This window comes from Miscanthus floridulus, chromosome 4 (assembly GCF_019320115.1).
Source record: "Miscanthus floridulus cultivar M001 chromosome 4, ASM1932011v1, whole genome shotgun sequence".
In the NCBI taxonomy this organism is placed as follows: Eukaryota; Viridiplantae; Streptophyta; class Magnoliopsida; order Poales; family Poaceae; genus Miscanthus; species Miscanthus floridulus.
In genome coordinates, this window is record NC_089583.1 from 6,836,692 (window position 1) to 6,850,913 (window position 14,222).

Genomic DNA, 14,222 nt, shown 5'->3' on the forward strand with positions numbered 1-14,222 from the left:
TTTGAACACTAATTGCCAAATAAAAACGAACATGCTATGGTAGCCAAAATCCAAATTCGTGGAACTAAACAAGGGCTAAATTGTGGCGGCGTGCTTTTGGACGTGGCGGCACAACCGTACGTGGAGGGTCACGTCCTGTCATTTTGTTTACTTACGCTACGAAGAGGCCAAGGATACAAACGCAGTAGACAAGGAAGAAGTCACCGTGCATGCCACAAGGGCATGGTGATATATTCATCATGGACGAATAACAGTCAAGGAGACATGCATGTAGATACGGGCAAATATCATCAAGAAAAAGACAGCTGGTTGATATAGCCTAGCGAGCCAGAAACCAAGTCAAACCTCATAGCTTTGACCAGGCATAAGCATGCATGAACCTTCGTAGCTCAAAACCCATGTTCTGGGACAAGTTCAGTACACAAGAGCTAGCATCCGCCGAATCACATGTGTGTATATATATATAGAGCCCTAGCTACTTTCTTGTTGCAAGAACATAAAGGAAGCAGGAGCTAGCATCCATAGATAACAGCTGTGCTACTCTAGCTATTGATCAAAGAGTAACAAGAACCAGATTAGATATAGATAGCAGCTGATCAGCAATGATATCTAAACTGAACCAAGCAAGCACTTATTGTTGCATGCCGACTAGCTCTACATCGTTGGTGGTGCAAGAAGAACAACACTACATGGCAAAAGAGATCATGGCTGGCGGTGACCATGGCGAAGGAGACGAGGTGGTGCTTGTGGGAGACGAGGAGGAGGAAGACATGCTTCCCGGGTTCCGGTTCCACCCCACTGACGAGGAGCTGGTCACCTTCTACCTCCGGAGGAAGGTAGCCGGGAAGCGCCTTAGCATCGAGATCATCAAGGATTTCGACATCTACAAGCACGACCCATGGGACCTTCCAAGTAAGTAGGTAGCTAGCTAGCTTGATTATGCAATATACACAAACTCATGCATGTGTGATGATTACTCTACTACAATTTCATGCAAGATCGTTTTTTATATGCTTGCAACAAATAATTCATGCATGAACTGAATGAACAAATAAAAATTGTTGCTTGCTTTGGAGATATAAACTTTGGACTTTGGAGCAATATAATGATGGATAACTGATCACTGATGCATGCATGTATGCAGAGTCGAGCTCGATCTCGGGAGACAAGGAATGGTACTTCTTCTGCCTGCGGGGGAGGAAGTACAGGAACAGCATCAGGCCCAACAGGGTCACCGGCTCCGGCTTCTGGAAGGCCACGGGCATCGACCGCCCCATCCATTCCGCCACCTCCGGCCGCGCCGGCGACCCCATCGGCCTCAAGAAGTCGCTTGTGTTCTGCCGCGGCAGCGCCGGCAAGGGCACCAAGACGGAGTGGATGATGCACGAGTTCCGCCTCCCGCAGCGCGCCGAGAGCGCCCACACTTTGCCCAGCGAGCAAGAGGCGGAGGTGTGGACCATCTGCCGGATCTTCAGGAGGAACTTCACCTACAAGAAGCACCCGCAGCAGCAGATCGCCGGCAGCAAGGTGTCCGCCGCCGCGGCCGTCGTCGTGCAGCCCGGGGAGTATAGCTCCGTCACCGGCAGCCTCGAGTCGGACACCGGGGACGAGTACACGAACGACGTGCCACAGCCCCCGCTGCAAGCCCCGGCGGTGATAGACGACTACGACTACGGCTACGGCTACGGCCAGCAGCAGCAGCAGCAGCTTCAGCAGGCCCCAGTGGAACAGCCACGCGCTGCATGCAGCGGCCACGGCGCCTCTGCCGTCACCGACGATGGCCGCGCTCCACCACGGAGTGCTCAGTAGCCCTGCTGCCGGTGGGCTAGACGACATGTACTACAAAGATGGGTCCAGCTGGGACGACATTCGCTACAGGAAACAGTAGGTATGCCGAGTGCCTGAGATTTTGCCGAGTGTATTCCATCAGGTACTCGGCAAACTTGTTGTGTGCCGAGTGCCACCGTGGAAACATTCAGCAAACATATTGCACTCGGCAAAAACCCTTTTTGCCGAGTGCCTTAAAGTAAACACTCAGCAAATAATAACGAAACACTCGGCAAACATCAGGCACTCGGCAAAATAGTAGCGCGTGCGCCGGCCGTGCAACGGCCGCTAGCTAAAGCGCCCTGCCGTTAGCTCTTTTGCCGAGTGTCCGTTAGTGACACTCGACAATGAGAGTCTTTGCCGAGTGTTTTTATCTGGTACTCGGCAAATAGGTTCGTTTGCCGAGTGTTTTATTTTGGCACTCGACAAATTAATAAGTTTTTTTCACTTCTGGCCTTGAAACTTTTTCTACTCTCTACATATAACATGTGGTACTCCATGTTAAGATTTGGTATATTTCTGATCCGTTTGCTATATTTAATTAATTTATTATATTTCAAGGAATTTTTTGGTATAAGTCAAATTTAAACTGCAAGTGATTCAAATAATAGAATAAAATGAGTAGAAAAATGATATTCATGTTATTGAGTCCGGTGTGAGGCCTTACCAAGGAAATGAAAAGAAATTTCGAACATCTGGTTCAGGAAACCCGACCACGAACGTGTGGCCGAATGGTTTTTAAATTCTAAAAAAGCAAACTAAGTCTGAAAATCATGATATTTGTCAAGATCTCTTGATATCATACGTGGACGCCGTGGTAAAAAATTGAGAAGGTTTCGCATAATCTGTCACGTACGATGTTTACAAACCGAAGTATCTCAGATGGAGAATCGTAGAGTTGAGAAGGATTCGGTAAGATTTGAAGTCAAAGTAACGGTCGAATTAGGGTTTGACTTCAAAACTTTTTGTATAGGCAATAGAGAACATAGATTGATTCATGTGTAATTTTGGTAATTTTTTGGATCCGTTTCATAATTTTAATTTATTAAGGGCAATTATAGAATTTTAATTAATATACATTGAATTTGAGCGACAACTGCATGAAATAATAAGTTTATTTACTTCTAGCCTTAAACCTTTTTCTACTCTCTACATACAACATGTGGTACTCCATGTTAAGATTTGGTATATTTCTGGATCCGTTTGCTATATTTAATTAATTTATTGCATTTCAAGGATTTTTTTGGTATAAGTCAAATTTGAACTGCAAGTGATTCAAATAATAGAATAAAATGAGTAGAAAATAATATTCATGTTATTGAGTTCAGTGTGAGGCCTTACCCAGGAAATGAAAAGAAATTTCGAACATCTTGTTCAGGAAACCCGACCACGAACATGTGGCCGAATGGTTTTTAAATTCTAAAAAAAGCAAACGAAGTCTGAAAATCATGAGATTTGTCAAGATCTCGTGATATCATATGTGAATGCTATGGTAAAAAATTGAGAAGGTTTCGCACAATCTATCACGTATGATGTTTACAAACCGTAGTATCTTAATGAAGAATCGTAGCGTTGAGAAGGATTCAATAAGATTTAGAGTCAAAGTGACGGTCAAATTGGGATTTGACTTCAAAACTTTTTATATAGGCAATAGAGAACATAGATTGATTCATGTGTAATTTTGGTAATTTTTTGGATCCATTTCATAATTTTAATTTATTAAGTTCAATTATAGAATTTTAGTTGATATACATTGAATTTGAGCGACAACAGCATGAAATAATAAGTTTTTTTCTCTTCTAGCCTTGAAACTTTTTCTACTCTCTACATACAATATATGGTACTCCATGTTAAGATTTGGTATATTTCTGGATCTGTTTGCTATATTTAATTAATTTATTGCATTTCAAGGAATTTTTTGGTATAAGTTAAATTTGAACTGCAAGTTATTCAAATAATAGAATAAAATGAAATAATGGAATAACATTCGTAGGAAACTCAAATATATATTGTTGAGTAAATTAGACAAGGTATTTTCAAAGTTCATCAGAACAAATTTAGAAAAACACGTTATGGAGAAGAAGGAAAAGAAGGAAGGAAAATGAAACAAAAACAATGTTTGCCGAGTGCAACCGATCTAGCACTCAGAAAAGTTTGGAGGTCAAAAGTGATAAAAAAATATGGTTTGTCGAGTGTCAATAAATGACACTCGGCAAAGGTCTTTGCCGAGTGTTAGGACGGATGGCACTCGGTAAAGATTTTTAATTTTTTTTAAAAAAAACCCGACCTTTGTCGAGTGTCAGGACGGATGGCACTCGGTAAAGATTTTTATTTTTTTTTAAAAAAAAACCCTCTTTACCGAGTGCCAAACCGGTTGGTACTCGGCAAAGAATTTTAAAAAATTAAAAAAGTACTTTGCCGAGTGCCAGATCGGGGGCACTCGGCAAAGATTTTTTTTAAAAAAAACTCTTTGCCGAGTGCAAGGCCAGGTGGCACTCGGCATAGAATTAAAAAAAATAAAAAAACCTTTGCCGAGTGCCAGATCGGGGGCACTCGGCAAAGGGGGGATTTAACCCCGCCAGCTTGGCCGGCCCACACACACCGCACACACGCACGCACTAGCGCCGCCCGCGTGCTCACGCCAGCGTAGAGCCGCCCGCGCGCCCGCGCGCCCACACCAGCGCCGCCCCCCGCGCCGCGCCACCAGAAGAGGAGAAAGAGAGGAGGAGGAGAGGAGGAGAGGAGGAAGAAGGAGGAAGAGAAGGAGGCCGCTGAAGCAACGGCGCCTTTGCATCCGACCATCTCGTTCGCCATTCTGCAGTGGTGAGCCCCTATGCCGTCTCCGCCTGATGGATATGGATGCATGAATAGATTAAGATGTCCTGGTTAGGGTGGCTTTGTGGACGCTGGTTATGGTGCATAGTTGCAAATATAAGGTTTAGCATGGATGGATTGTGGATGCATGGATTGATGTTTGTCATAAATTAATATAGCTTATGGAATATATTAGTAATGGGATACAAATCCTGAATTTGTAATCCCTGATCCTTGCTTATTCTGATTATGTTGCTAGGTGTTCCTTACATAATCTTGTGCATGTCGGCCATCGTGTCGTTCATATATATGTGCATGTCGGCCATCGTGCCATTGGTTTTCTTGCAAACCTCACCGTGTAGGGGAGGTGGTGCTAAAATTTTGTATTGACAGTTTTATGTTTCTTTTTTTACAGAGAAGAGCCGGTCAGAGCAGAGCCAAAGTACCTCGACGACCCTGATTTCTTGGTTCAAACGGAAGGTACCGTCCAATTTAGCTCGTACTTAGTTTGACATTCTAAGTTACTTGTATGTACGAATAATACTACGTATCCTGCTTGTGCTTGCAGGGCCAGAGGGTTGTGTCTATGCGTGTCGAGTTGAGACAGGTTGCCAATGGTTTTGCCTATAGGGTCAGGTCATTTTCCGGTTATGACGTGAATGGATATCGCTTTCACACAACAAGCTACGAGCAGAGTCGGCCCAATCGAAGAACCACAAGTTCTGGAGTTTTTACGCCCAGCATTGATGAGGTTGAGTATTATGGAAGAATTGAAAAAATATACGAACTCAAGTTTCATGGTTCCAAACCTTTTAATCCCGTCATATTCAAATGCCATTGGTTTGATCCTGAAGCTACGAGACGGACATATTGTAATCTTGGTCTAGGCGAAATTCGACTAGATTCCATCTTACCAGGAGACGATGTCTATATTGTGGCCCAACAGGCCATGCAAGTTTATTATCTCCCATGTGCGTGTCAAACCAAAAGGCATCTTAAGGGTTGGGATATTGTGCATAGGGTATCGCCATACGGTAAAGTGCCTATCCCAAACGATGAAGATTACAACTTAGACCTAAACACATATGACGGAGAGTTCTTTCAAGAAGAGGGATTAGAAGGGAGGTTTGAGATAGACTTAACCGAAGCGATCGGAATGGAAGTAGACAATGAAACCATTATTGAAGAGGACGCTAGAGATGAGGTGCAAAATGTGAAGGACTTACAAATGCTTAAGCGATTACATTTAGACAATGACAATGGCAACATTGCTCATTCGGATAGTGTTGATTATTTTGACATGATTAACAGTGATGATGAGACTTATGATGCAGCTAATCCCGATCATGAAGATTATTTCTAATACATGTAATGCTATTTTATTTTGTAATTATGTTTTGTTTATTTTGCAACTCTTTCTAAGTACTTCTTGTTTATCTGTGCTTATTGGTTTACTCTTTTTAATTGCAGGTGATTGAACAAAGATGGTGGGTGGTGGGATGAGGAAGCTAACATCCTTGTACCGAAGGACAAGCACCACTGCACCGGGGTAGAGTAGTAGGAGGAGGAGCCACAGGAGGGAGCCATCGCTTGTGGCCCCGTCGCATGAGGAGGAGGAGGAGGAGGAGGAGCAGGTGCCCGAGGAGGCACAGGAGTATGTGCAGGAGGACGAGGAGGAGGAGGAGACAGCAGGGGGTTCCGCTTCCTTTAGTTCATCGAGTGTCTACTTGTGAGGTCCCGTGAGCCTCCCTCAGCGACCGATACCTCGTGAGAGACGCCCGCTGATTCGACCCGAGGGGGAAAAGTATGTAACTTTAGATGTTATCACTACTTTATATTATATGTTGAAAATCAAAATAGAAACTAATAATTTTTCTTATTCACTTGGGCAGGAACTGGACGATTGTGGTGAGTGGAGGTGCTCACACACGCCAAGTCAACGGCATCCTCGGTCTTCTGTGCAAGGAGCACTTCCATGGCCTGGTTGAGTACGCCGGAGTGATGGGGCCGGCCTACTCATTTGACCACTACGCCGCCGCCCCTGATGCTGCAGATCAGGCCCACAGGTTATTCAACAACAAGGCGGAGAGGGTGAAGCAAGAGCTATGGGTAAGTCCTCCTCGCACTACATTGCTCAATATATCGCATTCATTGGATATTCTTGAAAATAATGAATGGATATATCGTGTTTGTATGCAGGATTTCTTTAGATGCCAGGACGGACATGAGGCCAGGGCAGATGCGGTGGCTACCAAATGCTGCAAAAAACTCGTCGTGCACATGCATTACGAGGCACACATCCAGGCCGTCGTAACTTACCACGGGACCATCCTTGGAACGAAGGTCACCAAAAGGGACGCAAGGAGCATGACGCTGACCTAGGACCAGTACCTGCAGGTAAATATAGAACATTAATACAGATTCCTTTTGAGATTAAGTAGGCTTAATTTCATCTTCTGATATGTCATGTACTTGATGGCCTGTAGATGATTCCTTATTGGTGCGCCGTGCATCCCCAGTGCTGGGAACAGATGGTGGACAAGTGGTGCTCACGCGAGTGGGAGGAGACGCACAACTTGTGCCGAGAGCAGCGTTTGACGATGCCAGGTGTAGCACACCATCAAGGTAGCCACAGCCTTAGTGGATACGCAGAAACATGGGTACGTGAATTCATTTATTTATTCTAACGCTCAATTCTGCATGATTTCTAATCATCTTGCTATTTTTCTCACAGTCAGCGTCACATGGTGGCCAGCCTTGCTCCATCTTCAAGGCATTTGCTATGGTCCACAAGGGCAAGGTGACGTCCGACGTCAACTACAACCCGGAGGACGGGCCCGAGGCTTACAGCAATGCGACCGTCCACAACCACCTTAGTGAGTACACATCGATGGCAAGGGAGGTCCATGGGCCACAGTACAATCCGAGCACCAAGGACCTTGATGGAGAAGTCATCATGAGGGTGGGAGGAGGCAAGAAGCATGGGCGGTACTGGATTGGCGATGGCGCAATCGACTCGGCCGCTACTCCCAGTCTCTCCATGATTCGAGCAAGCAGCACGAGCAGGAGCCCGGCCATACAACCTTGGCAGGACACTTCACACCACCGGGTGGAGGCACTCGAGGTTATTCCTGGTTTATTCGTCGTTCATTGGTTTTTTCATACCTTTCCTTTGCATTATTGTAAAATTGGGGTGAATATATTGTAGGCCTAGCTGGAACAAGAGAGGTGGATACGGGAGCAGATGCAGGTGAAGATGGAGAGGGTGGAGGCCGAGCGGGAGGCCAAGCAGCGGAGGATGGCGGAGATTCTTTAGTACATGCAAAGTCTTGGCGCCGCTACAGGTGTAGTCCCGCCACCTTCGCTATTCACTCCACCTCCACCTCCAACTCCTCACTATTCTACTCCTATAAGTATAAATGTTTTAGTTTGTATGTTCATGCTTACAGTCAAATCTAGTGGAGTATGAAAGTTTTATTCATGTATGGTATATATTTATCTTGTCTCACACATGCAATCTCCTCTTCTTTGTGCAGAATCAATCGGCGGCATCAAACGATCCTCATGCTTTAGCGAATCCTTCACCAAATCAGTGATGATACTTGTGGTTGTTAATGGTACTTCTATTTGCAATTGTAGTTGACGATGATGGAGCACTTGGATTGCTTGTGAACTTATTTGTGATATATTGTGAGACATATGACGTTTGTGATATATATGTGACATTTGTGATATATATGTGGTGTTGGTGATATATATGTGATGTTGATGATATATATGTGATGTTGGTGATGTTTGTTATATATATCTTCTGTTTGTTTGGATGGGATGTAAAAAACAAATAAAAAAGGCTATTTTCAGTCACTTTGCCGAGTGCAATGACCATGACACTCGGCAAAGTGACCACCTGGGAACTACTTGGGAACATGCTTTGCTAAGTGCAATGGCCATTGCACTCGGCAAAACATCATAGATTTGCCGAGTTCCACGGGCCAGGCACTCGGCAAAGGTGGCCTTTTGCCGAGTGTCTTGTTGGCGGCACTCGGCACAGTGGCCACCTTTGTCGAGTGTCTAGGTCAACGGGTACCTTTGCAGAGTGCTTGACCTTGACACTCGGCAAAGCCGCCGTCACGGAGGCGCTCGCCATCATGGCCACTTTTCTTTGCCGAGTGTCGGATTGGCACTCGGCAAAGCCTTTACCGAGTGCCTGATAAAGTGTACTCGGCAAAGAGGTCTTTGCCGACAAACTGTTTACCGAGCGTCCTTTGCCGAGTGTAACACTCGGCAAGGCTTTGCTGAGTGTATATCGGCCTTTGCCGAGTGACTTAGGCACTCGGCAAAGAAGCCGCCTCTGGTAGTGTATATTCTTGAATTGGCTGAATTATTGGTTTTTATCAAGATTCCGTATTGGTGCTGTAGTGCGAAATTGGAGTATTAATAGATGCAGTTAATTCAGGGGAGGCTCTAGATACTCCGGTGCTGTGGCACATTGCATGTATTATGTGGGTTACTGCCAATCATACGCAAACTTCTCGTGAGCTTCAAGTCAATTAATTGGCTCTCTATTCCAATTTCCGCTGTGCTGATACATGTAGCTCGAAGCTGCTGTGTTGCAGTTGTTTACTTAATGATGTATGCATTCCTGATCAAAACAATTTGGATGAATGTATTGAATTGTGGTTTCCATCTAACTATGCAAGCCACAGCACTATTGGCTCACATATATTTTTGTTTAGACAATTCGAGCTCATATATATATATTTTTGTTTGGACTGCACTGTTCTAGGATGGTGGGCTCCATTGTATGCTTTTCCTTTTCATCTCATGATTGTGCTTGATCTTAATGAAATGTTTATTTGAGAGCTAATGGCAGCAATTTGCATAGCCATCGATCCAAATTCCAAAAGGCATGCAATGCACACTGCTTGTCGACATATGATATATTTTTTCTTCCACCCTTCTGTGCCACATTCAAGTTCTTGCTTTTGCTTCAAGTACTTGTTGTCAGTAGCTATTAGTGGATGTGGAACTACATGTTGTTACTGTATGATTATGACTGCATGCCTAACAAAGCAAAATTTCAACTTCAATCCATTTTTGGCCGAAACTAAGTTTGTGAATGGCAATGTCGTCCTTTCGCATCCCATAAAATAATAGACGCAATATGAAAATCAGAACCAACACATACATGGGGACATATATATTGTGCGCTCTCCATCTGCCAAACCTTCTTGTTCTTGTTATGCAACGTGCCAACTTGCAAGGATTCAACTTGCTGTGTATGTGGTTATCGTCATCGTGCCCTTGGTTTGTTGCAGGTTTTGGTTAGCTCACCGTGCAGGGGAGGTGCTGCCGAAATTTACAATTGATACTATTATGTTTATTTGTTGCAGAAGCGGCTATTGCAAGGATCATTCCCCACCGTCCTCGACTCGTCACTTTGTAGGACAGCAAGGTGGGGCATCCTACACCCCTCTTTCCATATCATATTCGTATATCACGTAACCTAGCTAGACATCTCCCGTTCGAAAGAGATACGGTTGGAAATATGCAGATCTTTGCATATCTATAACCGTATCTATTTCAAATTGTCCACGTTTTTTGGACAGCCCGAGCATGTGTAGATGGGGTTAGTTTCCATGCTCTACTCGGATCCGAGACAGAGTTTCAACAACATCTCCTTGTTGTTCTCCAGATTCACAATCTCCCTGCCAGGACGTGTATTTGGAGAACAACGGGGAGGTGCTGCCAATGATGGTTTGAGGCTATGGCCCTGAGCATGTCCGGATAGTGCTGGTGGAGTTGAGCAATTTCTTCCGCCAGCTTTGTACTAAGGAGTTATCTTGTACCTTGGTTTCAGACATGGAAAGAATGGCGCCTGTGTTGCTCTGTAAGTTGGAGAAGATCTTTCCACCTGGCTTCTTCAATCCGATGCAGCATTTGATTTTGCACCTCCCGTATGAGGCACGAATGGGGGGGCCTGTGCAGGGCCGTTGGTGTTATTCAATTGAGATATTTCAAAAGGTTCTTCAAACTAAATGTAAAAATAAATGCAAAATTGAAGCATCCATAGCAGAGGCATACATTCTGGAGGAGGTGTCAAACTTCATAACAAAATACTATGCTGACAACCTTCCTAGCGTGCATAATCCACCCCCTCGTTACAATGCTGGCGAAGATGAATCAAACCTTAGCATTTTCCGAGGGCAACTAGGAAGTGCAAGTGGTGCGACTAACAAGACCTTGAAACATGAAGAGTGGCGCACTATTATGCTATATGTGTCGACCAACCTATCCGAAGTGGAGCCATACATGCTGTAAGTTCTCAACAAACTTTTTCTCAAGTAGTCACAATTCTATGTCTAACTCCCTTGTTTCTCATTGGTATAGGGAATTTCATGAACGATTCTGGCGTGAATCAAGGGAACCTACCCCGCTGGAATCTTCGACCCTTCTTAGAGAGGGTGCAGGAAATGGAATTCCCGATTTCATTTCTTGGTTCAAACAGAAGGTACTATCCAATTTGGCTCATACTTAGTTTGACATTACAAGTTGCTCGTACGTGCGACTAATATAATGAACTACCCTGCTTGAACTTGTAGGGACAAACTGATGCATCTATGAGTGCCAAGTTGAGATAGGTTGCCAATGGTTGTGCCTATAGGGTTAGGTCATTTACTGGTTATGACGTGAATGGATATCGCTTTCACACAAAAAGCCATGAGCAGATTCAGCCCAATCGAAGAACCACAAATACCGGAGTTTTTACGCAAGGCTTAGATGGGGTTGAGTATTACGGAAGAATTGAAGAAATATACGAACTCATATTTTATTGTTGCAAACCTCTTAATCCCGTTATATTCAAATGCCATTGGTTTGATCCTGAAGTAGTGAGGCGGACCTCTAATCTTGGGCTAGTCGAAATTCGACAATCATCTGTCTTATTAGGAGATGATGTCTATATTGTGGCTCAACAGGCCACGCAAGTTTATTATCTCTTATACCCGTGCCAAACTATAGACTGTCTTAAGCGTTGGGATGTTGTGCACAAGATATCGCCATACGGTAAACTACCTGTCCCAAACACTCAAGATTACAATATAGACCCCAACACATATGATGGAGAGTTCTTTCAAGAAGATGGGCTCAAAGGGAGTTTTGAGATAGACTTAACCAAACCTCAGGGTATGGAAGTAGACAATGAAAGTGGTACTGACGAGGACGCCGAAGACGAGGTTCAGAATGTGAAGGAGTTAGAATTACTTCAGCTATTACATCTAAGCAACGATGGTGATGACGACATTCCTCTTCGGAGCACGGGATGATTATATCCACATGCATGATAGTGGTGATGAGACCTATTATCTAGCAATATGTTTTGTTTATTTTGCATCTATTTTGATGTATTATCTGTGCTAATTGGTTTACTCTTTTTAATTGTAGGTGATTGAACAATGGTGGGCCGTATGAGGAGGATAACATCGCTTTACTCAAAAGCGACAGCGACGCGTAAAGGGTCCGATGCAGCTGAGGGGTCCGGGAAGAGACCTCGTGGTAGACCCAAGGGTCAAGGGAAGGGTGGAGGCAAGACAAGGCCACCGTCGCCTATACCTTTATCGTTGTCTGAGTTACCTTCCGCTCACTCATCCTCTGAGGAGGAGGAGGTACAGGTGGAGGAGGAGGCAGGGGTGGAGGAGGAGGAGGTAGGGGCAGAGGAGGAGGCAGGGATGGAGGAGGAGACAGGGGTACCTCTTCCTTTACTTCGTTGCATGTGTGGTTGTGAGGTCCCTCGACCCTCCCGAGGCGACCGATACCTCTTGAGAGACGCCCACTGATTCGACCCGATGGAGACAAGTAAGTAACTTTATATGTTATCACTATTTTTCATTTGATATGTTCAAAATTATAATAGAAACTAATAATTTATCTTAATCACTTGGGTAGGGGTTGGAGATAGGTCGGTGGGGGTGATCACGCACGCCATGTGAACGACATCCTTGGTCTTTGATCAAGGAAAAGTTCCCTGGCCTGGTGCAGTTCGGCAGAACTATCGAGCCGGCCTACATGTGGGCCCACTATGCCACTATCCCCGACACCCGTGATCAGGATGGCAAGGTATTCACCGACAAGGTGTAGCATGTCAAGGCCAAGCTTTGGGTAAGTGTTTCTCGCACTACATTGCTCAATACATCACATTGATTGGACATTCTTGAAATAATGACTGGATACATCGTGTCTAAATCTAGGATTTCTTTAGATGCAAGGAGGGATACAAGGCCAAGACGAATGTTATGGCTAACAAAGCCGCCAAGAAACTCATCAAGGACATGCACTACGAGGCACGCATCCAGGCCATGATCCAATACCACGCGGAAATTCTTAGAGAGAGGATCCCTAAAAGGGCGGCAAGAACCATGAGCCTGACCCCAGAACAATACCTGAAGGTAAATATAGAACATTAATACTTATTTTTTCTGAGATTAATTATGCTTAATTTCATCTTCTTATATGTCATATACTTGATGATGTAGGTGCCTCCATGGTGGTGTGCCTACGATCTACAGTGCTGGGCCCAGATGGTGGACAGGTGGTGCAACCCCACGTGGGAGGAGAATCACAACGCTTGCCGAGAGCGGCATTTGCTGATGCCGAGTGCACCACACCATCAAGGCAACCTCAACCTATTAGAATATGCAGCTAGATGGGTACGCGAATTTGTTTCTTTATTCTAACGCTCAACTCTACATAATTTCTAATCATATTGCTTTTTTTGCAGTCGGCGACACATGGTGGTGAGCCTTGCTCCCAGTTCATGGCATATGCTTTGTACCACAAGGGGAAGGCGACGTTCGACATTACCTACAACCTAGAGGACACGCCCTTGGCATACAAGAACAAGTCCATCCACAGCCACCTCGATGGATGCACATCGATGGCAAGGGTGGTCCATGGCCCAGAGTACGATCCGAGCACCCATGACCTTGATGGAGAAGTGGTCATGAGGGTGGGAGGAGGAAAGAAGCATGGCCAGTTCTGGATTGGCGATGGCACAATTGACACGGCTAGTACTCCCACTCTCTCCCAGATTCGAGCATGGAGCATAGGTTCCAGTCCGACGATACGCCCACGGCCGGACTCTACATGGTTCTAGATGAACGCACTCTAGGTTATTTCTGTTTTATTCATCGTTCATTGATTTTTACATACTTTTGGATTGCATTGTAACATTGGGATGAAATATTGTAGGCTCAGTTGGAATAAGAAATGAGGCGCTAGGAGGAGCTAGAGGCGAAGATGGAGGCAGAGTGGTAGAGGATGGAGGCAGAGCAGCAGAGGATGTTGGCAGAGCGGCAGAGGATGGAACTGCATATGTTTGAATATATGAGGGGTGTTTACGCTGCAATTGGTCAACCTCCGCCACCGATGCCAGTCCCTCCTCCTCAATCTGCTCCAAATACTGTTTCAGGCACTGTGAGTCTCTTTACAACCTTATAATCACCGTTTCTAGTTTATGCAGAATCAATCTTACAAAGATGCCCAGACACTAGAAACTTAGTGACTAATGATATATGTTTGTTACC

General features: G+C 44.8%; 1 protein-coding gene across 1 annotated transcript; it reads left to right on the forward strand.

The window, feature by feature from the left end:
• The first annotated feature begins 372 nt into the window (after positions 1-372).
• LOC136550862 (transcription factor JUNGBRUNNEN 1-like) lies at positions 373-1,929 on the forward strand. Its single transcript, XM_066542446.1, has 2 exons — positions 373-912; positions 1,145-1,929. Exons 1-2 carry the CDS (start codon positions 603-605, stop codon positions 1,807-1,809), a joined length of 975 nt encoding a protein of 324 aa, XP_066398543.1. The 5' UTR covers positions 373-602; the 3' UTR covers positions 1,810-1,929.
• Positions 1,930-14,222: the final 12,293 nt, after the last annotated feature.

Excerpts from the sequence above, each read along its gene's own strand:
- LOC136550862 (XM_066542446.1), top strand. The coding sequence starts at position 603 with ATGATATCTAAACTGAACCAAGCAAGCACTTATTGTTGCATGCCGACT. Across the intron at positions 913-1,144 it reads CGACCCATGGGACCTTCCAA|AGTCGAGCTCGATCTCGGGA; the intron begins GTAAGTAGGTAG and ends GCATGTATGCAG.